The sequence below is a fragment of the Prionailurus bengalensis genome, chromosome E1 (genome assembly GCF_016509475.1).
Source record: "Prionailurus bengalensis isolate Pbe53 chromosome E1, Fcat_Pben_1.1_paternal_pri, whole genome shotgun sequence".
In the NCBI taxonomy this organism is placed as follows: Eukaryota; Metazoa; Chordata; class Mammalia; order Carnivora; family Felidae; genus Prionailurus; species Prionailurus bengalensis.
The window spans coordinates 19,411,218-19,434,433 of record NC_057347.1 but is presented as its reverse complement, the minus strand read 5'-3'; the positions used below and the strand labels follow the sequence as shown (position 1 = coordinate 19,434,433).

The following is a 23,216-nucleotide window of genomic DNA, read 5'->3' as shown; positions in this document are numbered from 1 at the left end:
GAGCCCGTGGAGCGAAGGGGAGAAGTCTCGAGAACGGGGAGGTCATCCGGACCAGGTCCTGCTGAGAGTTCCCATAAAACGAGAATGAGAACCCACCCTCGGACTGGACAAGGCAGAAACCCTGGTGACCATGAAAAGGGGCCAAGACAGGGTTGAGAGGGGGGAGCAGAAACAGAGATGAGAAAGTGGGTGCAGAGAGCTTTGAGGAAAGGGGTGATGGGCTCAGGTGGGCATCATGATATTACATCCACTGCACGCAAGTGGCAACACCAGGGCTGGGGCCGCGGGCGCTTGTCCTCCGGCAGCCAAGAGGGCCTGGGACCCAGGGCTCAGGCAGAGGAGTGCTCTTTGTCAGAGCAGGGTCACGTCACCCACCATCCCAGGAGGGCACCGTGTGTGGGTGCAGTTGGTGCCTTTGGGAGAGGGGAGGGAAGGGAAGGAGATGTCACCTGTGCTCTCCAGAATTCCCCTCAGGGATCAGAGCCACACTGAGAAGACAATCAAAGCTACCCCTTACTGGGGCACCCGGGTGGCTCAGTTGGTTAAGCGTCTGACTCTTGGTTTCGGCTCAGGTCAGGGGCTCGTGGGTTCATGAGTTCAAGCCCCACATCGGGCTCTGCTCTGGCAGTGTGGAGCCTGCTAGGGATTCTCTCTCTCTCCCTTGCGCTCTGCTCCCCCGTCCCCCATTCACCCTGTCTCTCTCTCTCTCTCTCTCTCTCTCTCTCTCTCTCAATAAACTGAAAAAAAAAAAACACCCTACCACTTACTGAGGGCCTCGTTTACGTCAGGACCCTTAGCAACATGATTTCATGTGTGAGTGAGGCATGACCCCTTTGATGTTACACCTGTGGGCATGAAGAAGCCTCAGAGACGTGAAGCGACTTGCCCAAGGACACACAGAGAAAGTGGGCAAGTGGAATGCACGTTCAGCCCTCCTGACTCAACCCTGAGCTTGTCCTGGGGTTCAGAGCAGCCCGGGCGAGGATTAGCCGTGCCTGGTAAGGATCTGGCCTAAAGGGCTCCTGCAAGGTAGGGCAGCTCCCAGACAAAGGGGGCTTGAACCAAGCCTCCTTGAGGCCAGCCGTGGGAAGAGGTGAAATCATGTCGTCCACAGATTCCTGCCCGGGGAGCCCCTCCCTGGCCCCAGCCACCCAGGGTCCAATTTCCCTGTTTCTCTCCCTCCCCAGCCAAGGCCAGTTTTGTTACGAAAATGGACATCGCTTTTATTTTATTATCATAAAACAGCAATAATAGTGATATCTTATATAAAGTGGCTACACTCTAGAGGCAGGGGGACCCGAGCTGGTTACAGGAGCAGGACTCAAAAGAGCAACCTGTCGGGGCGCCTGGGTGGCTCAGTCGGTTAAGCGTCCGACTTCGGCCCGGGTCACGATCTCTCGGTCCGTGAGTTCGAGCCCCGCGTCAGGCTCTGTGCTGACTGCTCAGAGCCTGGAGCCTGTTTCAGATTCTGTGTCTCCCTCTCTCTCTGCCCCTCCCCCGCTCATGCTCTGTCTCTCTCTGTCTCAAAAATAAATAAACGTTAAAAAAAAATTAAAAAAAAAAAAGAAAAAAAAAAGAAAAAAAAAAGAGCAACCTGTCAAACACAACTATTTTAAAACTTCCTTCTTGGGGCGCCTGGGTGGCGCAGCCGGTTGAGCGTCCGATTCTCGGTGTTGGCTCAGGACATGATCTCACGGTTTGTGGGTTTGAGTCCCGCGTCGGGCTCTGCGCTGACAGTGCAGGGTTTGCTTGGGATTCTCTCTTTCTCTGCCCCTCCCCTGCTTGTACTCTCTCTCTCTCTCTCTCAAAATAAATAAATAAACAAACATAAAAGTCCTCCTTCTTATTTTTCAAATGCATGTGAATGATGCGTTTTAATGTTTGATGAGGTTTTCCCTGATTCCTGCGCTGCAGCTGGGATCCCAGGAAGATGGCGCTCAGGGCCCGTCAGGCCTGGGTGCCTTGAGAGATGCCATGCACAGCGTCCCAGAGGCTCAGGTGTCTTCCCCACGTTAGCCCACGTAGTCCCCAGGAGGCCCATGCAGTTCTCCCACCGGCCCCATTTACGGTTTTCTCCTGACGTCAGCCCTCCAAGAGAACACGACGCCTACTCTGATGCCCTCATCTCACTGCTGGGGACACCAGCCCAGAGAGGACGGAGATGTGGCCACTGCCATGGAGCAAGGACCCCCGTCTCCTCATGCTGCACTCTGGGGCCAGGTGCCAAGGTTCGTCGTGAGCTGCAGAGACACCCTCGTGGCCCATGGCATGTTCCCACGGCACCAGGGCGGCAGCCTTCTCCCGATTCTGGGGACAGGTGCCTCACGGTGCTCCCCTACTGTCCCCACACCCCACTTGCTGGCTGCTTCACCACTGGGAATACTGAGGCCCGTTGAGTAGCCACCAACAATGGGCACTTTAAATGTAGATGGAGCAGAAAAACAAACCCAGTAGAACTCCCCACCCTCCACCCCATTTTATCTTAATGTTTATTTTTGAGACAGAGAGAGAGAGAGAGCATGAGTGGGGGAGGGGCAGAGAGAGGGGGACAGAGGATCCAAAGCAGGCTCTGCACTGACAGCAAAGAGCCCGACATGGGGCTCGAACCCACGAGCCGTGAGACCGTGACCTGAGCCGAAGTTTGACACTTAACCAACTGGGCCATCCAGGCTCCCCTCCACCCCCATTTTAATTTGGATTTAAATTGCACTACCCCAAAGGGCTAGATGATCAATATGGGCAAATACAAATTGAGTGCATTCTTTGCAACAACTGGCTTGAACTCATCAAAAATGTCAATGTCATTAAGGGTGCAAAAAAAAAAAAAAAAGGCTGGTGAGCTATTCTAGATGAATGGAGACTAAAGAGACATGACAACTAATATAACATGTGATGCTAGATTGCACCTGAGATCAAAAAGGAAAGTTATGGGGCACCTGGGTGGCTCAATTGGTTCAGTGTCCGACTTTGGCTCAGGTCATGATCTCACAGTTCGTGGTTCAAGCCCCGCATCAGGCTCCGTGCTGACGGCTCAGAGCCCGGAACCTGCTTCAGATTCTGTGTCTCCCTCTCTCTCTGCCCCTCATCCGCTCACACTCTGTCTCTCAAAAACGGATAAACATTAAAAATTTTTAAATTAAAAAAAGTTCCAAAAATATTGGGAAAACTTGAATATAGAATTTATATTAAATAATATATCGCCTCCGTGTTCAACTCCTCACAAGTGAGAACCGTATTGTGGTTATGTCAGAGGACATCGTTGCTCTTAGGAATGTGGTCAAGTATTTAGGGATGAAGTGTCATAAGGCCTGCAACTAACTTTTTTTTTTTTTTAGGTAGGCTTGGTGCCCGGCACAGAGCCCAACATGGAGCCCAACACAGGGCTTGAACTCATGACCCTGAGATTAAGTCCTGAGCTGAGACCGAGAGTCAGACACTTAACCGACTGAGCCACCCGGGCTCCCCTGCCATGAACTTTCAGATGGTCCACCAACAAATAAATAAAGGATATACAGGCACAGAAAAATATAGCGAAAAATATACAGAAAAAGCAAGCGTCGGGAGCCGGATAAATGGGTATTCAATTGCACGACTCTTACGTCTTTCCTGGAGTTGACAACTTTCAAGGCAAAACGGTGGAGGAAAAGTAAATTTGTAGCTTCTGTAGCGGGAGCCTGAGCTCTCAGAAGGTTTCTACGTTGGGCTGCAGGTGAGGAACGTCTAATACGATTCCTGTTTCGGCTCCGACACAGGGAACACACCCCGGCCTGGCTGACCCAGAGGCCCCACGGGCCCTTGCAGGGCCTCTCTCTGGAAAAGCAGCGTCATGGCTCACTGGACCCCAAGAATGCTCCCTCCCTGCGCCTGAGCATCGGGCAGCCCGGTTCTATGGAGGGCGGCCACCTCGGAGCAGGGCCCTGCAATCCCACACCAGTCAAAGGGCAGCCGGTATTTCTTGAACCCACATGCTGCTCCAGTGTCCATTGTCACAGTATGAACCAGCATGTTACAGGGTCACGGCTTCATGGAATCGTCTGGGAGCTTTTATTTTTTTATTTTTATTTTTTAACGTTTATTTATTCGAGACGGAGAGACAGAGAGAGAGGGACCAAGAATCTGAGGCAGGCTCCAGGCTCCGAGCTGTCAGCACTGAGCCTGACACGGGGCTCGAACTCACGAGCCACAAGATCATGACCCAAGCCAAAGTTGGACAACTGAGCCACCCAGGTGCCCCCTGAGGAGCTTTTAAAAAGGCAAGACCCTAGAGATTCTGGGCTGACAGGTCTGAGGGACAGCCTGGGTATCCAGAATCTTAAAAGCTCCCAGGCAATTAAAATACGTGGCAAAGTTCAAGGACTCCCGGTGTAGACATTTACTTTTCAGCTTTGGGTGTGCGTTAGAATTACTTGGGGAACTTTTTTTGTTAACGTTTATTTTTTTGAGAGAGAGAGAAAGTGCACAAGCAAGGAGGGAAGGAACAGAGAGAGGGAGAGAGAGAATCTTGAGCAGGCTATGCACCATCAGCACAGAGCCCGACACGGGGCTCGAACCCATGAACCGTGAGATCATGACCTGAGCCGAAATCAAGAGTCAGATGCTTAATCGACTGAGCCTCCCAGACGCTACTTGGGGAACTTTTAAAAATAAACAAGAGGACCCCTCCTCAGATGAATTAAGTCAGAATCTCCGGGAGGTGGGGCCTAGGCATCGGTATCTTTTGAAAGCACCCGACACGGATCCAATGTGTAGCCGGGGTTGAGAACCCCTAGTTTGGACTGGGCTGCTTCTGAGAACTAACATCCGTCCTTATGTGATTGTGCGTGTTTGTGTTTTCCCACAATTACCTGTGTCAAAAATTTACTCAACTCATTCATGAGGGACCCAGCATGTTGGGGCAGCCAGCTGCTTTCAAGGAGAACGGGCGAGATCCAGGTGTGCGTAGTCAGTGAAAGAAATACTGCTGACAGTAAACCGCAAAGTTAGATGCAAAATTGGTTAATATCTTACAGGGTAATAAACAAAACCCTTTCAAGATGAGATGTAAGTGGCCACGCTCCAAAGTTTGCTCAGGTGCTATCTCCGTGAGTCCAGGTTCTGAAGGTGAGCGTGAACTTGATCAATAAGGTGGGGGGGGGGGGGAGGGGGGGAGCAGGAAGGAGGTGGAATGCACAACTGCCGGGAGAAGCCAGTGCTGGTGGCTGGCTCAGCCCAGCCTTCTTAGGGCAGGGACGGTTGGGGACAGAAGGTGGGGGACAGGCTATCCAGGGCAGACCAGGACGGGGCGTGGGGGACAAATGAAAGGCCCGTCAGCATCTGCTCGGCTTCTGCCCCAGCCGCTTCCATTTTCATCAGAGTTCAGTTATTCCCCCAAGATGCGACCCAAAGATCTTTCATTCTGACACAAACTAGGAGGCTTGGGACAAGAGGATTATTCTTTCCTTCAGGAGGAGGGAGATATCGAACATAGAGAAATACTGTGGCCATATTCAGCAGAAAGGACGAAGCCGGGCCCCTCACTGAGCTCGCTGAGTTAGACACCCTCTCGCCTCACCAGTCATCGGCACACAGGATACCACCACCCACACCCCCAGCAGCACAGCTGAATCAGAGCGCCGTTTGTCAGAAAAAGCGGTTTTAGACTCTAAAAGTGCCATTGTCACAAGTGGTTTTAGGAACACTCGCTCTAGGAGGGATGAAGTTAGGCAACAATATGCGTGGACCTGCAGGCCATAAGCTCCCTGGGCCAGTTCCAGACGGAAGCACAGGGCAGATTGTTAAAAGCTGTCCTGGCAAGACGGTGGGTGGAGGGGGGGGTGGGGGGTTGGGCAGAGCTCCTTCTGAATATGAGCAGAAGGGCCAGTTTGGGCCCAGGCCTGGAGCCTGGATGCCCAGCAAACCCCATTTGTTTTGCCATCGGGGAGGGCTGCTGCGTAACCTTGAAAGAGCTTCTGGTTCCCAGGGTGGGGGGTGAGGTGGGCAGGGGGCAGGGTGAGGGGCAGAGGAGAAAACAGGAAAGTGCATCCCTACCTCACTCTAGACATCAACATTAATTTCATGGATCAAAGCTGTAAATATAAAGACCGAATACACAAAATAAAGATAAGATAGACTAGTTCCGCGGTCTTGGGCAGGAAAGCCTTTCTAAGCACCACACCAAAAGCTAAAGCCATAACGGAAGAGATTGATGAGTTGGCTATAAAAGAATTATAAACTTGCTGTCATAAACAAAGTTAAAAACAAATGACAAGCTGAAAAATTATTTGTAATGTATGTCAAAAAATGTAACATACCTGGGGCGCCTGGGTGGCTCAGTCGGTTGAGCATCCGACTCTCGGTTTCAGCTCAGGTCATGGTCTCATGTTTCCTTGAGTTCCAGCCCGACATGGGGCTCTAAGCTGACAGCATGGAGCCTGCTTGGGTTTCTCTCTCCCTCTCTTTCTGCCTCACCCCCCTTGTCTCTCTCAAAATAAGTAAATAAACTTAAAAAAAAGAAAAAGAGGGGCACCTGGGTGGCTCAGTCGGTTAAGCGTCCGACTTCGGCTCAGGTCACGATCTCATGATTTGTGGGTCTGAGCCCCATGTCGGGCTCTGGGCTGACAGCTCAGAGCCTGGATCCTATTTCCGATTCTGTGTCTCCCTCTCTCTCTGTCCCTCCCCTGCTTGCTCCCTCTCTCTCTCTCTCTCTCTCTCTCTCAAATAAATAAATAAATAAATAAATAAACATTTAAAAAAATAGAAAAAGAAAAGAAAATTTAATATTTCTAGTTTTTCTAAATCAATGAATATTAATACATCCAAAGAAACTAGGGTGAAGAATGTGGGCAGGCAGTTAATGAGCAAAGGACTCCTAATGACCAATAAATGTAATTTAAGAAGTTCAACTGTATTTCATTTTATTTATTTTTTAAGCAATCACTATGCTCATTGCAGGGTTTGCGATCCTGAGATCAAGAGTCACATGTTCTACTGACTGAGCCAGCCAGGCGCCCCAAGTTCAACCATATTTAATTCAAAAGAGCAATCCTAATTTTTTCAGCCTCTCAAAAAGATTTGAGAAATCCTTTTTTTATTAAAAAAAAATTTTTTTTTAATGTTTATTTATTTTTGAGACAGAGAGAGACAGAGCATGAACGGGGGAGGGGCAGAGAGAGGGGGAGACACAGATTCGGAAACAGGCTCTAGGCTCTGAGCCATCAGCCCAGAGCCCGATGCGGGGCTCGAACTCGCGGACCGCGAGATCATGACCTGAGCTGAAGTCGGACGCTTAACCGACTGAGCCACCCAGGCGCCCCTAGAAATCCTTTAACACCCCGTTCCAAAAGGGTACAATCCTGATGGGAGAGTAAATGAGACATCTTCTGGAAAGGAATTTGGCGGTTGTATTAGAAATTTTAAGATGTGCATCCTTTTGATAAGATAGTTTCCACTTAGCAGGATTTATCCAAAAGGTTGGCAAACTTTTTCTGTAAAGGGCAGATAGGAAATAGTGTAGGCTTTGCGGTAGCCACCCAACTCTGCCACTGTAATGTGAAAGCAGCCACAGGCAAGAGGTGAGCAAACAGGGATGAATGTGTTCCAATAAAACTTTATTTATAAAAACAGGCGGCTACATTTGGCCCGTAGGAACTGCAGGATGGCAACCTCAGACTTACTCTAAAGCAATGATTGCTGTCATGGGGAACCACTTAGCTACAAGAATGATGGTTACACTGTTTTTGTTAACCCCCCAAATTCCATTAATATATATGTACATATATGCTAACAATGAGGAACTGGTTAAAAAAAAAAACGTGGTTGTCTTCTTGTGACGAAATAATAAGTTGCTATTTAAATTTATACAGAGTCGGGGCACCTGGGTGGCTCCGTCTATTAAGCATCCAACTTCAGCTCAGGTCATGATCTCACGGTTCATGGATTTGAGCCCCGTGTCGGGCTCTGTGCTGACAGCTCGGAGCCTGGTGCTTGCTTCAGATTCTGTGTCTCCCATTCTTTCTGTCCCTCCCCCACTTGGGCTTGTGGGCTCCTCTCTCTCTCTCTCAAGAATAAATAAACATTTAAAAAATTAAAAAAAGATAAATTTATGCAGGAAAGTCATATAGCTACATGAGTATATCGAGTGAAGGTTAGAAAATAGCATATAAGTGACCTACTAGAGCTAATAAGGGGGTTTAGTAAGGTTGTCATGACAAGATCAACACCCCAAGTCAAAAGCTATCCTATACAACAGACATAACCAATTAGGAAATATTGCAGCAAAAGGATTCTACACATAACAGCAATAGGGACTCGAAAATATAGTCACCCTACGAAGAAACACACAGAATCTATTTGAGAAATAAAACTATTCTGAAGTCCTGGCGTAAAAGAAAGCCAGAATAAATGAAGAGATATATTATGTTCCTGGATGAGAGAATTCAATATTGTAAAGAAGCCAATTCCCTTCATGTGATGTATAAATTTCAAACAAAATCTCTAGCAGGATTTTTAACAGGTCTTGGCAAAAAAGAATATTCTCAAAGAGAAAATACGTAAGAATAACAAAAAAATGTTTTTAAGTAAAGAAGGATGAAGGACACTGTCTCTATAGATATCAAACTATAAAGCGAGAGTAGCTGAACTGGTTTTGGCTTAGAAATAGATAGACAAATAGATCAATATAACAGACCAGAGTCCAGAAGGAAATCCGTGTTTATAAGGAAATTCAGCATACGAGAAAGGGGTGAAAATTTTTTTTTTAATTTTTTTTCAACATTTATTTATTTTTGGGACAGAGAGAGACAGAGCATGAACGGGGGAGGGGCAGAGAGAGAGAGGGAGACACAGAATCGGAAACAGGCTCCAGGCTCTGAGCCATCAGCCCAGAGCCCGACGCGGGGCTCGAACTCCCGGACCGCGAGATCGTGACCTGGCTGAAGTCGGACGCTTAACCGACTGCGCCACCCAGGCGCCCCAAGAAAGGGGTGAAATTTCAAATGAGTGGGGAAAGAGAGATTATCCGATAGTAGGAGCTTGAACAGCTGGCAACATTTTGAAAATAATGATGCCAGATGACTATACCCTTATCAAAAGCAAAAATAGTCTGCAGGTGGATCAAAGAGCTAAGCATAAACACGTTTTGTCTAAAAGTATCGGAAAAAAAATATATAGGGGGATACGTTTATAGCCTTGAGATAAAGAAGGCATAACATGTGAATGGCATAACAGGACTGGTAATGATCACGTAAGAATTTTATTTTTTATTTATTTATTTTTTTTTTTCAACATTTATTTATTTTTGGGACAGAGAGAGACAGAGCATGAATGGGGGAGGGGCAGAGAGAGAGGGAGACACAGAATCGGAAACAGGCTCCAGGCTCTGAGCCATCAGCCCAGAGCCTGACGCGGGGCTCGAACTCACGGACCGCGAGATCGTGACCTGGCTGAAGTCAGACGCCCAACCGACTGCGCCACCCAGGCGCCCCTGATCACGTAAGAATTTTAAAATTCTGTGCAATAAAAGACACCAAACCCAAGATTAAAGTACAAGCAAAATGCATAAAGATTGCCAGAATATATTTAGATGTCTTATACATCAATAAGGGAAAGACAAACAACCCAAGGGAAAATGAGCAAAGACTATGAATAGGTAACTCCCCAAAGAAGAAATCCAAAGGGCCAGTGAGCAGGACACATGGTCTACCTCACTAGTAAATAAATGGCAATGCAAAGAAAGCAAGGGGGAGTCTCCCTCCATCAGGCTGGTGAGCCGAGAAGGGAAGGGAGGAGTGGAGGGGAGACTGGCAGGTAGGTGGAGACCTTCCAGGGTTGGCAAAGGGGTGAGGAAATGGACACTCTCACATCCGGTCAGATGATACATCACTACTGCCTTTTTAGAAGAAAAATTTGGACGCATTTCTTAAAAAAAAAAGAAAGAAATGTTGGTGCCTGGCTGGCTTAGTCAGTAGAACAAAGGGGTTCTTGATCTTGGGGTGGTTAGTTTGAGCTCCATGTTGGGGGTAGAGCCTATTTAAAGAGAGAGAGAGAGAGAGAGAGAGAGAGAGAGAGAGAGAGAGAGAGGGCGAAAGTGCCATTTAGCCAAAAAATAAAAAATAAATAGGGTCTGCACACTCTTTGATACAGCAATTCCATTTTTAGATTTCTAATCCTAGAAATACTTACAGAACATTCTATGCAGCATGAATACGGGTGTGCTGGATATGGAGACAGGGTCAGCTTGAGCCCCGTCACCACAGGGTGAAAATGGTGTCACTATGGAGGGGACTTGGAGCCACCCTGGAGGCTGAGGTTAAGGCCCAGGGCCTCAACGAAGTTCAGGGCAGGTCCTCCTCCAGGCGGGGGCAGAGGGAACCAGGGGAGGCTTCCTGGAGGAAGCGTAAGTCTTAATGCTGAGCAGAAGTTAGCCCAGGGACAGCGGGTGGGAGGACATCCCTGGAGAAAGACAAAACTTATACAAAGTCTGGGACGCAAGAGAGAACTCCGCCTTTTCATAGAATGAGGAAGAGTTGGCTGTCACCGATTTCGGGGTGGCGAGGCTGGAGAAGGAGGTGGGACTTGGTTTTATCCCTTCGGTGATGAGGGGTCCCAGAAGGGAGTGAGAGAGCAGCCCCTTAGGGAAGATCCTGAGGCGCCGGGCTAAGGGTCTAGAAAGGCTGGGGATGGTGAAGAGAGCTGTAGGCAGCAGGGGGAGAAGGACAAGGCAGCAAGCGGGGATCAGGGGACTCGAGGCCGGCCGGATGTGGGGGCGGCAGCAATGACTTTGCAGCTTGGGGGCCAGCTGGCTGATGACATCATTCACTGAGATGGCAGTTTCACAGGAGAAGCAGGTGGCTCGATGCCCTATTCATTTTATGGGGTTCCCTATTAATTGGCCCACGAAGGAGAATGACCAAGGGCCCCGGATCTCACAGCATTTGTGGGGTCAGCTTCCACGGCACCACCCCCTTGCCTCTCGGGCCCGCAGTGGGGCTCTCCACACCTGCCCATGCCTTCTCCCCACGGAGACCCCTGTGCTATATAGATGGAGGGCTGTAAAGAAAAGAGGACAAGGGCCAGCCCACTGAGCGGGCCAGCCTTGGGAGGGATTCCCAGGGTGCTTCCTAAGACCCTAGCCCAGGGACACTCATCCATGGACACCAGGGACACCCAGCATCCCCTGACCAAATTCACATCCCCCTGCACCGGGAAACTCGCTCAACCGTTGGGTTTACTAAGGCCTCAGGGACGCTTTTGGATGCCCCAGTGTCACAGGCTCTGAGGACACAGTTAGGGTGACATTCGGTAAGTTCCAGAACTGATGCAGCACAGGTGGCACCCACCCAGGAGGGACTCACATGGCCCAGAAGTCTGCACAGCAGGCTGGGAGCCATGGCGGTGACAGCCAGTGGCCAGAGTTTCATGTGCGGGGTGCCTATGGCCACCAGCAACACTAAAGTGTCTCACCATTTTAACGATGGCCCTCATCAAGTGGTGATGTCAGAGGTCCCCACCCCAGGGTGTCCCATCAGCGTGTCATCCCTACGTGGTCCCCAAACCACCCTTACGCTTTCGTCTCCGGCAGCACTTTGGAAGCCTGAGTGACCAGGCTGTTGTCAGTCTCAAGCTGACCCCTAGGGGACAGCTGGGACACAGCAGGGTGCTGAGGGCCTGGTCCACGGGATTAAGACCTGCCCAGGCTGGCGCCCTCTGCTCCCCCGACCTGAGGAGCTGTGGGCCTTTAGCCGAAGGGAGCCCAGAGCCGCACATTAGAGGAGGCTGAGCCAGGAAGTGGATTCATTCACGTCACGGGGACCCGGGGCCTCCGGGCCTTCACAGCCTGTCCCTGCAGGAGCCCACAGGCCCAGCAGGCTGGACTTTGACCTGTTCCCCCCTGCCTCCCACCTCCCAGCCCTCAGGAGTCCATGGTAAGGAACAGACCCTGGGTCAACCGAGCTGCCCCACTGGATGCTCCAGAACAAGGCTGAGCAGTGTGTGCAGTGATCAGTCTCCACCTCCCCAGGGTCCCGCCAAACGGAGCCACCTGAAAGAGCCAGACCCACAGGCAGGGCATGAAGCGATCCCCCCAGAGGGGCTTAAACACAGGGGAATAAAAACACATACGCAGGCAAGGTCCTGAGAGAGAGAAAATGAGGGGTACTGGGGCTGCTGAGGTTCGACTGGCACGTGCTTCTCGCTTTTCTCTAACCTCTTTTTATTCTGGAAAATAGTGTTGTTTAAAAGCAGAGCATCCTCCTGGAGCCCAGGGCTTCCGTGTCTGTCTCCCACCTTTTCTTCTGGAAGCGTGGACGGCCACGCATGGGGGCCAGGCGAGCAGCCCGTGGCTGCGGGGATAGGGCCCGCCTGGCGACCCTGGTGGGGGGCCTGGCCGCGGCTACCCCCTGCCCCCCAGCTCCCCGTGGGCAGGCCTCCATTTTGACAGGCTACCGAAACACCAGTGTCCGAGGGTAAAGCTGATGAGCACCACGTTCTCGTGCTGACCTCCACGACGCGGCACGGGAGGAAGGCAGCTCTCATGTACTCGCTAATAAGAAAATTCGTATTTCCTCAGGTCCTTTAGACCGGCGTGCCCAGCCCTGTTTACAGCTGAGGAAACTGAGGCGCAGAGGGATTGAGAGCGGCTTGTCCGGTGTGCATATCCAGTCAGTGGCCCAAGTGGGGTGTGGACCCAGTCCTGGGTGACCCCACAGCCTTCCTCCTCACCTTGCTTCCTGCTCAGCTCTCCACGAGGGGTCCGCCCCCAACCCTGGGGACGCTCCGTGTTTGTCCCACATGGGGAGTCCTCTGCCCTGATCCTGGCCCACATCCCATTAGCTGGGCTCAAATACATATTCACGCCACATCCACTGGGCCTGTCAAGGCAGGCCTGGAGCCCAGCTCTCTGCACTCATCCCTGGGGGGCCCTCATTTTGGGCACAGCACCCTGGAGGCCAGCCACCTGGCTTCCGTGTTGGGGGCCCCGGCCCCGCACCCCGTGCCTGGCTCTGGCTTCTGCCGCCTTTGAGCGTTGGCTTCTCCAATATCATTCTGCTGGCCTCCCTCGGCGATACAGCCCTCTGTGTGGACTCCCGCTCATCCAGTCCCCATCCTGACCCCACCACCCGGCCTAAGTGACCTCTGGGGTCCTGGATCTCCTTCAGCTCTGGAAAATACTTCTGTTTGGGGGAGTTCACCAACCAGAGGCGGAGAGAAGGTATTGGAGCTGGCCTGGATGACAAACCGAGCGAATCGTCCTCCAGCCCTGGGGTGTCTCAGCCAGAAGGGCCCTTGGAGCCTGTCAATATACGCATCTTAAACTGTGTCTGTCTGTAGGGTGTAGCCACAAGTGTTTGGAACGAGAGTTCCGAAGCTTTATAACAAACACACCGCTGGGCACGGATAAAGGAAAACAGCCATGAGGGCTGTGGCGTGTGCCCCACCTCGGGCACAGAGTTCCTCAGGCCCTCAGGACTTCCTGAGTGACGGGAGTGCCTTTAGTCACGCATAGGGAACCCCTTCCCGACACGGCTGCGTTCCTGCCGAGGAGGTGACACTGCGGGGCCCCTAGAGAGCCTCGGGATGGGTGTGGCCACCAGAAAGACCCAAGTGTGATTAGAAGGTGGGAACATCCGGCTCGCCCATCCCCCCCACCCCAGGCTGCACGTCAGTTTTTCGAAGTTCCGAGAGTTTCCGATCGGTGAACGCACACATGTGCGGGGAAGCCGGTGGGTCTGGAGACGGCATGCGATCGCCTCACCGACCCCCGGCCCCCGCCACGCTTTGCCTTTGCACCTGTCCCATTAGGCTCTTCCTGAGTCATGTCCTTTGTAATAAACGGATAGTCGCCAGTACGGTGTGTCCCTGGGTTCTGTGACTCGTTCCAGTGAATTACTGAACCCGAGGGGGGTTGTGGGGACCCCAGCCAGCACAAGTGCAGGCAGCCTGGGCACCCCATCTGTAGCTGCCCCACGGTGGGGCAGGCTCGTGGGACTGCGTCCGTGACCCTTGGGGTCTGCACTAACTCTGGAACGGAACGGAACCGCTAGAAGCCTGCTTGGCGTTGGAGAACTGGCGGACCGAGGACCCGGCGGGGCTTGTTGTTTGGGAAAAACCACACAGGGACCAGTTGGCTCCGTGGGTTAAGGGCAGAGGAGAGAAGAAAAACAAAATGCAGTCCTGCCTGGTGTTGACCTCAAGTCTGTCGTTTCCCCTGTTTGACTCAGTTTCTCCCTGGAACCAGAGAGGGGGAACCGAGTGCTTCGTGAGGACCCCCCCAGTCCCTACCCTCGCAAGGGGCCTGGCTGCTCAGGTTCCAAAAACTATTTCTTGACTTGAAGCCAAAGTGTCCTCGAAAGGGGAGGCCCTGGGGCGTCCCAGACACCAACAGGGTGGAGCAGAAGCAAAAAGATCATAAAGGCCAAGGCAGCGTCTCGGGAGGCTCCTCCACCCGCTCACGGGAGGCCTCGGGCCTCCCCCTTCTTACCTGCTCCGCACAGTCTGGGATCTCGGGCGTGCAGGGCAGCGTCCCTGCGCTCTCCACGGACAGCACATCTTTCAGCAGCTCCTCGCACCCTGCGGACGGACAGACAGCGCAGGGTCAGAACCTCAGCAGCTTTGCTTCTGATCCACGGGCCTAGGGCAGGAAGGGCCGTGGGGGGCAGGTGGCCCAAGCGTCCAAGAGCCCAGCTGATCCTTCAAAGGCAGAGATGGCGCGCCAGGCCCTGGAGAGGCTGGTCCCGGGCTCTGCCGGTGGAGCTGAGACGCACTGACCCCAACAGAGAACACACAACAGAGAGACTCCCAAATGCAGAGGGCAGGCCAGGGGCAAAGAGAAATCAAGGAGGCCTCTCTGGAGGAAGGGACACGAGACAGTACTCCCTGCCCGGTTCACAGACACTCCAAATGCACACACTCCCCTGCGGTCGAGGCCTTCGACGGCCCTGTAAACTCCAGGACATCTAGGACAGGGTCACCCTCAGCATGGCTCCGCGTCCTGCAGACTGCGTCACACAGATGGCCTCCCTCCGCGGTTCCTGAGCAAATGCCCCCATATCTTTTCAGACAAAGGAGGTCAAACCCACAAAGCACCTGGCGTGGGCACGTGACAGGCCCAGTCAATGGCGGTCCTTCAGTCCACGCTGCGGAAGGCTTTGTGGGGGCCGCGTGCAGCCCCTCCCAACCTCTCGGCTCACTTCCTGTCAGCCCTCACCTCCAAGGAAGTGATTCCTGCTTCCTTCCCACCCTCCCAGAGCCGCAGGTGCCCCACAGAAAAAGGTTCATCCTGACAGGAAAACATGGCTTCCTTCACAGATGGCAGGAAAGTCTCGCGGGCCTGTGTTCTCTTCAGAGCCAGCAGGGAGGCTTGAACAAGTCTGCCTGCCCGGTGGCCCAAGCCGCTTTCTCCAGACAAGCAGTTTAGTGGTAAGAGTGGCCATGAGTGGCCTCTGATCCCTGGAGGTGCCTCACAATGGCCTTCGAATTGGGAAAAGAGAGGGACTGTATTTTGCTCCTTCAAGGAGGGGAGTGGGGAAGAGAGGAAGAGACTGAGGAGTCCCAAGGAAGAGAGAGGGGAGGAAACAAAGAGTACAGGAGAGAAGGAGGAAGATGGGCATCCACTGTGCCCCGGGGTCTGCCCACAGCTGTTCTAGTTTTCAAACTGCAAGTCCTGTGTCCTGGGAAACTTCCCGGGAACTGGGTCATCCTGGAGGGAGGTGACCCGGAGGAGGACTCAAGGAGGAGAAAGGAAAGCAATCAGAAACCTTTCTCTACAGGACAGATGATGGGCAGGGAGGAAATGACTGTCCCGTGGGCATGGGGTGAGCCTGGATCCTTCTCCTCAGTCCCCAGGGGAGGAATCCCAGCTGAGACCCAAGTCAGGCCAGCTTCTGCAGCTGGACGGGATCCTGAGAGACCCCCTAGGACCCAAAGGCCTCACCTTTCATGGCGAACACCCCTCGGCAAAAGTCCTTGAAGTTGATTCTCCCGAGGTCGTTGGGATCCAAATATTTGACAAGTTTTTCCACCTGTGAGAAAGAAGGAGGGACAGATGTGAGGTCTCTAGAGATGCCCCATGGGGTTCACGGAGCTGGGGTGAGGGTGGCTGGGGAGGCTGGAATGGAGGGAGGGCTTGTCACCTGAGCCAAGGGGATACAGGGTCCTCTCCTAGGCCTCCACCCCTCACCCTGGATCAGCGCCAACCCCCTGATGGCAGCCGGGCCACTTGATTCTCTTGAGGTCCACAGACAGCACCAGGAGCCTTCCAATGAAGACTGGCACATGGAGAGTGAACGCTCTGATTTTTTTTTTTTTAACTTAATGGTTTCTTTCCTACAAAAATCATACAAGCTCACTTCAGAAACTCCGGAAAAGAGAATGAATCAAACCCTGCTGTTTCCCACTTTTTTTCCCCTTTAAAACACATAGTTTGGGTGCAGCTGGGTGGCTCAGCCGGTGAAGTGCCTGACTTTGGCTCAATCGTGATCTCATGGTTCGTGAGTTCAAACCCTGAGTTGGGCTCCCTTCTGACAATACAGAGCCTGCTTGGGATTCTCTCTCTCTCAATCTCTCTCTCTCTCTCTCTCTCTCTCTCTCTCTCTGTCTCTCTGCCCCTCCTCCACTCTCAAAATAAATAAACTTAAAAAAAAAAAACAACACATGGTTTGAGCCACTTTTTTTTTTTTTTTTGGTAGTTCTGAGAGACCCTTGGCCAAATTCCCTTTTGTCCACAAGGAGGAAATAATCATGTCACGTTTGTCTACATTCTTGGAAAATTTTAAATTACAGATCAAATAAGATTTAAGGCAAAACCAATTACGGTCAAGACAGTGGCTGCATTTGAAGCACTTTGTAGGAAGGGGAAGGTACCAAGGGGGTTTCTATTTATTGATCTGGATGCTGGCCACACAGTGAAAACCCACTGAGCTGTCTGCTTGTGGCCGGCACACTTTTCTGTTCTGTTTGTACTTTATACTTCCATAAAAAATGTTTAAAAAACAAAGTCTGTTAATAAGGGTTTTTGTTTTTTTTTTTTTTTAGCCCAAAGGACTCAGCCATTCCTGACGTTTGGAAGGTTCTCTCCTGCTTAACAGTTTAATCAGAAACCCTTTTGTGGGGCGCCTGGGTGGCTCAGTCGGTTAAGCGGCCGACTTCGGCTCGGGTCACGATCTCGCGGTCCGGGAGTTCGAGCCCCGCGTCGGGCTCTGTGCTGACAGTTGAGAGCCTGGAGCCTGTTTCAGATTCTGTGTCTCCCTCTCTCTGACCCTCCCCTGCTCATGCTCTGTCTCTCTCTGTCTCAAAAATAAATACACGTTAAAAAAAATTAAAAAAAAAAAAAAAAAGAAACCCTTTCGTGCTGCCCTGTGGTACCACCCATGTTGTTAGTGGTTATACGATATGCTGCACAGTGGATACACCCTAATTGACTTAACGACCCCTAATGGTTGGGCATTTTCGTTATTTCCTGCTTTTTGTCATTACAATTCATCTTTGGGGGTTTCTACAGCTGTGTGATGACCAGTTAGGCCCTGGCCCTTCAGATCCTTGACTTCCTCATTGCTTTCTCCCCCATCCCACCTCAGCCGGCGAGGCCCTGAGCCACCCCAACCACACCGAGGACTTCCAGTGTCACTCACTCGAACACCCCACTCCCTGGCCGCGTCCTCCCTCCCTTTCTGCCCATTGTGCAGTTCTGCAGCATTACGGGGGCTGCTCCCTCTCACCTGCACGCAATCCATACCCAAATGCCATACCCTAAAGCCACTTTCTTTTTTCCACACCACCCATGGAGTCCCACGGGTCACAGCCATTATCATCTCCCTTCCTGGCTGCCGAAGTTTCCTGATTCATCTACTCTCTGCCGCTCATCCTCCACTCCGACTGGATTCTGTCACCTCCTCCCCTGGTAAAAACCTTCCAGGGATTGTCCACTACCCGTAGGATAAAATCGAAACTCTGTAACATGGTCTACAAGGCCCTATATGATCTGGCCCCCCCAGCCCCATCTCCTCCCACTCTTTCCATCCCTCACCGCATTCCAGCCACACTGGCTTCCAGTCAGCTCCTTAAGCAAACCACTCTTTCCTGACTCAGGGCCTTTGCACATGCTGTATGTCATCTCAAATGCTTGTCTTCCCCTCATTCATCACCTGATTTGATTCATCCTTCGGGTCACTGTTTGTGCCTTTATCAAATGTCTCCCCCTGAGACAAACCTGTCCTGACCACTCCCATCTAATTAGGGTCCACCTTCTAATAGACTGTAGCACCCTATACTTTTCCTTCAAACAACTTACTGCAATTTGTAATTATATTTTATGCGATAATTTTATTACTTTGTGTCTTCCCCTCTAGGAAATAAGCTCCCTAAGGGCACGGGTCATGTCTGTTTCGATCACGGCTGCATACATGGTAGCTCCCACCATGACTGGCATATACTAAAAGCTTCACAAACATTTGTTGAATAACCGAATATGAATGGTTCTATGAGTCATCTAAATTTTATTTATTTATTTATTATTATTTTTTTTTTAACATTTATTTATTTTTGAGACAGAGCGAGACAGAGCATGAACGGGGGAGGGTCAGAGAGAAGGAGACACAGAATCCGAATCAGGCTCCAGGCTCTGAGCCGTCAGCACAGAGCCCGACGCAGGGCTCGAACTCACGGACCGCGAGATCATGACCCGAGCCGAAGTCGGCTGCCTAACTGACGGAGCCACCCAGGCGCCCCGAGTCATCTAAATTTTAAAGGCTTTTGGCAACAGTTGCCAAATTGTTCTCTGTAAAGACGTCTTAATTTAGTGTTCAGCCAGAGCAAGTGACTTCCCACTCGAGAGCTCCGAGTACATTTCCTTAGTTTTTGGCAACGGCCAACTTCGTAAGAACTTTCTTTTCGAATTAATTAGCGCCAGGCTCCACCCACCCGCACTCCCACCCCTCCCCCACCCCCACCCATAGTTCCAGCAACTGAAAGTCAGCTTCTTGAGATTTCTTCTGGAAGCCTGCTTCTAAATCAGCCTGTTACTTAGTGGCAGTCCCTCCCTCCCCTCAGCGCACACGCAAACCTTCATTCACTCACTGGGCGCTTCCTACATGCTGGGCACCCTGCTGGGGGCCTCAGGCAAGCGCACACGCGGTCACACACACACACACACACACACACACGCATGCATGCGCACACACTGCCGCACTCTCTTCAGGCACCATCCTTCTCTTCCCAGTGATCACCCTCGGTGTCGAAAGCACAGTGGGGCAAAGAGGAGCTCTTTCTTTAGACTCCTTTCGGGCTGGGTTGCGGGCAGGGTACATCAAAGCACTCTGGAAACCCTAGAACACAGCATGCAGGCAAGGGGTTACTCTTACCGGCGGTATTGTTAACGCTCGTGGCCCACACCACTCACCGCAGGCTCCAAAGCCCAAGCCATGGTGGGGATTCATCCGTCCATTAAGGACTGTGTTTCCTGCATGCCCACGGGACGTGCTTCCAGTGGCGGCCGCTGCGGCGGGAGTCTGAAGGCCTGGTCGCTGCCAGCGGCCTGGCCTCATGGGGACGCACCCAGCTGGCTTTGAGCAGTGAGCGAGCAGCGGGCATCTCTCCTCCCTCCCTGAGCTTGGTGGCCCTGCACTCGTACCTCTATTCCAGCTGACTCTGCTTTTTGCACTCGGGCGTCAGTCTGGGGGTGACGGGTGGGCAGGGCCTATACATGGTCTGTCCGGGACCCCCTCAACCCGGGTACCTCTCAGGACGTTGGAATTCCAGTGAAGGAAGAAGGTGGCTTCCTGCCAGCTCCCATCCCGGCCAGAGCCTCCTCAGCATTGCAGCTGTCCCCTTCCCTCACTGCAAGGACAGCCTGACTATCGGGCAGGGGCGTGGCTTCTGGGGATCCCAATGCCCAGTGCCACCTGCACCCACCACCCTGGCCAGGATCCCGCCGCCTTCGCTCCTGCCACTCTCCCCACTGGCATCGTAGGGACTCTGTGAACACTGGGGCTGGTCTGGGACGTTCGGTACCTCCCAGCCTCCCCGCGCTCACCCCCACAATCCTCTCCAAGGTCAGGAGCTATGCCCTAATTATCTCCGATGCAGTCAAGGGTGGATCGGCACTGACTGTTGAATGGGCGACGCAGAGCCCCAGTCTCAGGTCCACCTGAGAAGCAGCAGGCTGTGCACTCGGATTCCAAGTGTCCGTCACCCCCTGGGACTGGGAGACATTGGTGGGGCCAGGCTGTCCAGCCCCCCTGACCCCCACCGCCTCCAGGGAAAGCCGGCCTGGAGCGGAGGTGCGGGGCTGCTTGATGACAGGCAGACAGATGAGGTCCTGAGGGCCACCGCAAAGTCCCTGATCACCCCTGAGCTATGGCGTAGGAGACTCCCACAGGGCTCATCAAAGAGCGGAGACCCTGGAGAGTGTGTGCCACGGGCCGTACGGCCCTTTAGAAAGCAAACGCGACCACTGTAAATTATTATAACAAAACTGCCAACTATATTAACACCACAACTGGAGGCTCAAGGACCTTCTAAATAAACAGTGGCAGGGCTCATGCAGAGAGGTATTAGTAATTCCTGCTGGGTTCATGGAGGGCTTGCCATCAACTGTAGCAACTCTGTGCTCAACTGTGTGCTAAACTCTGGCCCGGCTTACTCTCATCTCTGACCCTCACAACCTGAACGGCTACAATCACAGCCTCCCATTCTACAGTTGAGGAGACTGACGGGAGAGGTTAGACGTTTAGACAGTCACCGTGGCAGTAACCCTTCCTTGAACCCAGGTCCTGCTGGCCCCAGACGATCAGCTTCTGCGGTCTACTGGTTTCCTGCGCATCAGGGCCCTTACCTGCTGCGGCTGGGGACCAGTCACCTTGATCACCAAGAGTCTCAACCCTCCTGGAACTAGACCACATTTTACCAATGCACCCCTCGGCCGGGGAGGGGGGGGCATTCAGTTGACCCAGCCCTTTATTTTATAGGTAGGGAAGCCAAGTCCCAGGCAGGGGAAGGACTTGCTCAAGGTCACACAGCAAGTACAGCAAATAACCACCCACGTGTGGTCTTTGCGGTGAAGCGGGGCCACAGGCACTGCCCCCCGCCCCGTGCGACACGCACACCATCCACGGCCAGGCTGCCCTGGGCCGCTTCTCGGCTTCTAGTCGGAAGAGAAGGGCATCCTGGGCCCGTCAGGGCCTGCAGGGGCAGCTGCTCTCACTGAACCACGCACGGCTGGGCCATGAGCTGGCTGCCAGAGACACTGCTTGTTCACTGGCAGTAAAATATTGATCTTTCCATTTTGGGGCCACTCAATTACCAGGCTTCCCCTTCTATTTCTGTTGCCTTTCTCTTTGGGCTGATTTTCCATTCATTCATTCCCCCCGGGTCACATCTCTTCTGGCTCCGACCAGACGATGTTTAAAACCTCACTGCCGCCGCCGTCTGATTGATCACCAGCCAGATGCTCTCTGAGCCTGTGCCCAGCCGCCCCCGCCTCCCTAATTTCCAGATCTGCCAGCCAGACGGGCTCAAGCAAGCCATTTGCCTCTCGGAGGCCTCAGCTGCCTCATCTGAACAAGGGAAATAAACCGGCAGTCAGCAGGTGAGATGCCTAGTAAGTATTAGCAATTACTATTACTAATTAAGCAAATGCCTGGTGACTCTTCCTTTATGCCAGACTCTGAGCACTCCATTCATATGGATTTATTGAATCCTTACAAGCAGCTCAGAAGCAGAGACTATTATTGTTCCCATTACACAGGTGAGAACACTGAGGCTCAGAAAGGCTGAGTCACGCAGCTGGTAAGAGGCAGAGTTGAGACCTGAACATAGGCAGTTTGGCTCCAAAGTTCATGTTCTTTGCCAATAATTATTATTATTTCTACTAATATAAACTGCTATTATTATTATTGTCATCACAAGTTTGGGGGCTCTGACCAGAGAGTGAATAAATTTGTCTTCTGCTCTCTTTTCACCTAGGAAAACGGTGATGGGTACAGGGAACCTTTACTTAAGAACTGGGATTTTTTTTTAATGTTTATTTTTGAGAGAGAGAGACACACACACAGAACGTGAGCGGGGGAAAGGGTAGAGAGAGGGGGAGGCACAGAATCCGAAGCAGGCTCCAGGCTCTGAGCTGTCAGCACAGAGCCCGACGCAGGGCTCGAACTCACAAACTGTGAGATCATGACCTGAGCCGAAGTCGGGAGCTGCTTAACTGACTAAGCCACCCAGGCCCAAGAATGTGAATATTTAAAGGGAAAAGTGTCACATGAAACGTTGCGTTGCTAAAGCACGCCTCCAACTAGTAGTCCCAGATGCGGCCTGGAGACAGAGTTAAATTTTTAAAATTAAATGCCAAGATTAAAAACCGAGGAAGCCTTCTGGTTTCGGTTAAGATGGAGCCAGGACACTCCACTCTATCACTTCCGCTGGTTATGGCTGGAAACACTGGACAGGTTACAGAAAGCAACTATAGGAAGAATCTGAAAAGCAAATACTAGCAGGCAAATTAGGAGGGAAATTAAAACTTGAAGGAAAAACAACCACAGAAAAACAAATAAACACAAAGCTTGAAGAGGGATATGGCAGTAAGCTACGGATTTATTTTTCCTTTGCGTACTTTCCAGCCTAGAGTCGGGCGGCCCAAACCCTGGAATTGCACAGCAGGTGTGAACAGGGAGAGCTCCATAAGAAACGCTCCCCGTTTGATGAGAGGCCAGGCAAAGGGGGTCCTTTGGGGACAGAGAGAGTAGAAGAAATGCTGTGGGTTTTTTTTTTTTTAACGTTTATTTATTTTTGAGACAGAGAGAGACAGAGCATGAACAGGGGAGGGGCAGAGAGAGAGGGAGACACAGAATCGGAAGCAGGCTCCAGCCTCTGAGCTGTCAGCACAGAGCCCGACGCGGGGCTCGAACTCACGGGCCACCAGATCATGACCTGAGCAGAAGCTGGCCGCTTAACCGACTGAGCCACCCAGGGGCCCCAATGCTATGGTTTTTTTAAAAAAAAATCCCTCTCCCTGCCCTACCCCAAGGCAAGACCCTGTCTCAAAGTTGGGGCTCACAGCAGCAACGGCCGCCAGGCAGGCGCCTAAAACCCAGAGAGAAGAAAAATCTGTGTCCGTGGAATGAGAACCTAGGGAAAGGGGTCCCTGTGGTCAAAGTGTGTGGAGGAAATTCCTGTGATTCATTTCTCTCTTTTTCCTCTTACCACTTCATCCCAGAGGCAGACCAGTCATGGGAGGTATGAAACTACAGAGG

At 52.0% G+C, this 23,216-nt stretch overlaps 1 protein-coding gene across 1 annotated transcript in view; it reads right to left on the bottom strand.

The window, feature by feature from the left end:
* RAB11FIP4 (RAB11 family interacting protein 4) overlaps positions 1–23,216 on the bottom strand; it is a 116,964-nt gene that overhangs the window by 59,286 nt on the left and 34,462 nt on the right. Inside the window, exons 2-3 of the mRNA XM_043583646.1 lie at positions 15,908–15,995; positions 14,456–14,544 (exon numbers count right to left, since the gene is read on the bottom strand). Of these exons, the coding sequence (XP_043439581.1) occupies positions 14,456–14,544; positions 15,908–15,995 (177 nt within the window). The remainder of the gene's footprint in view (positions 1–14,455; positions 14,545–15,907; positions 15,996–23,216) is intronic.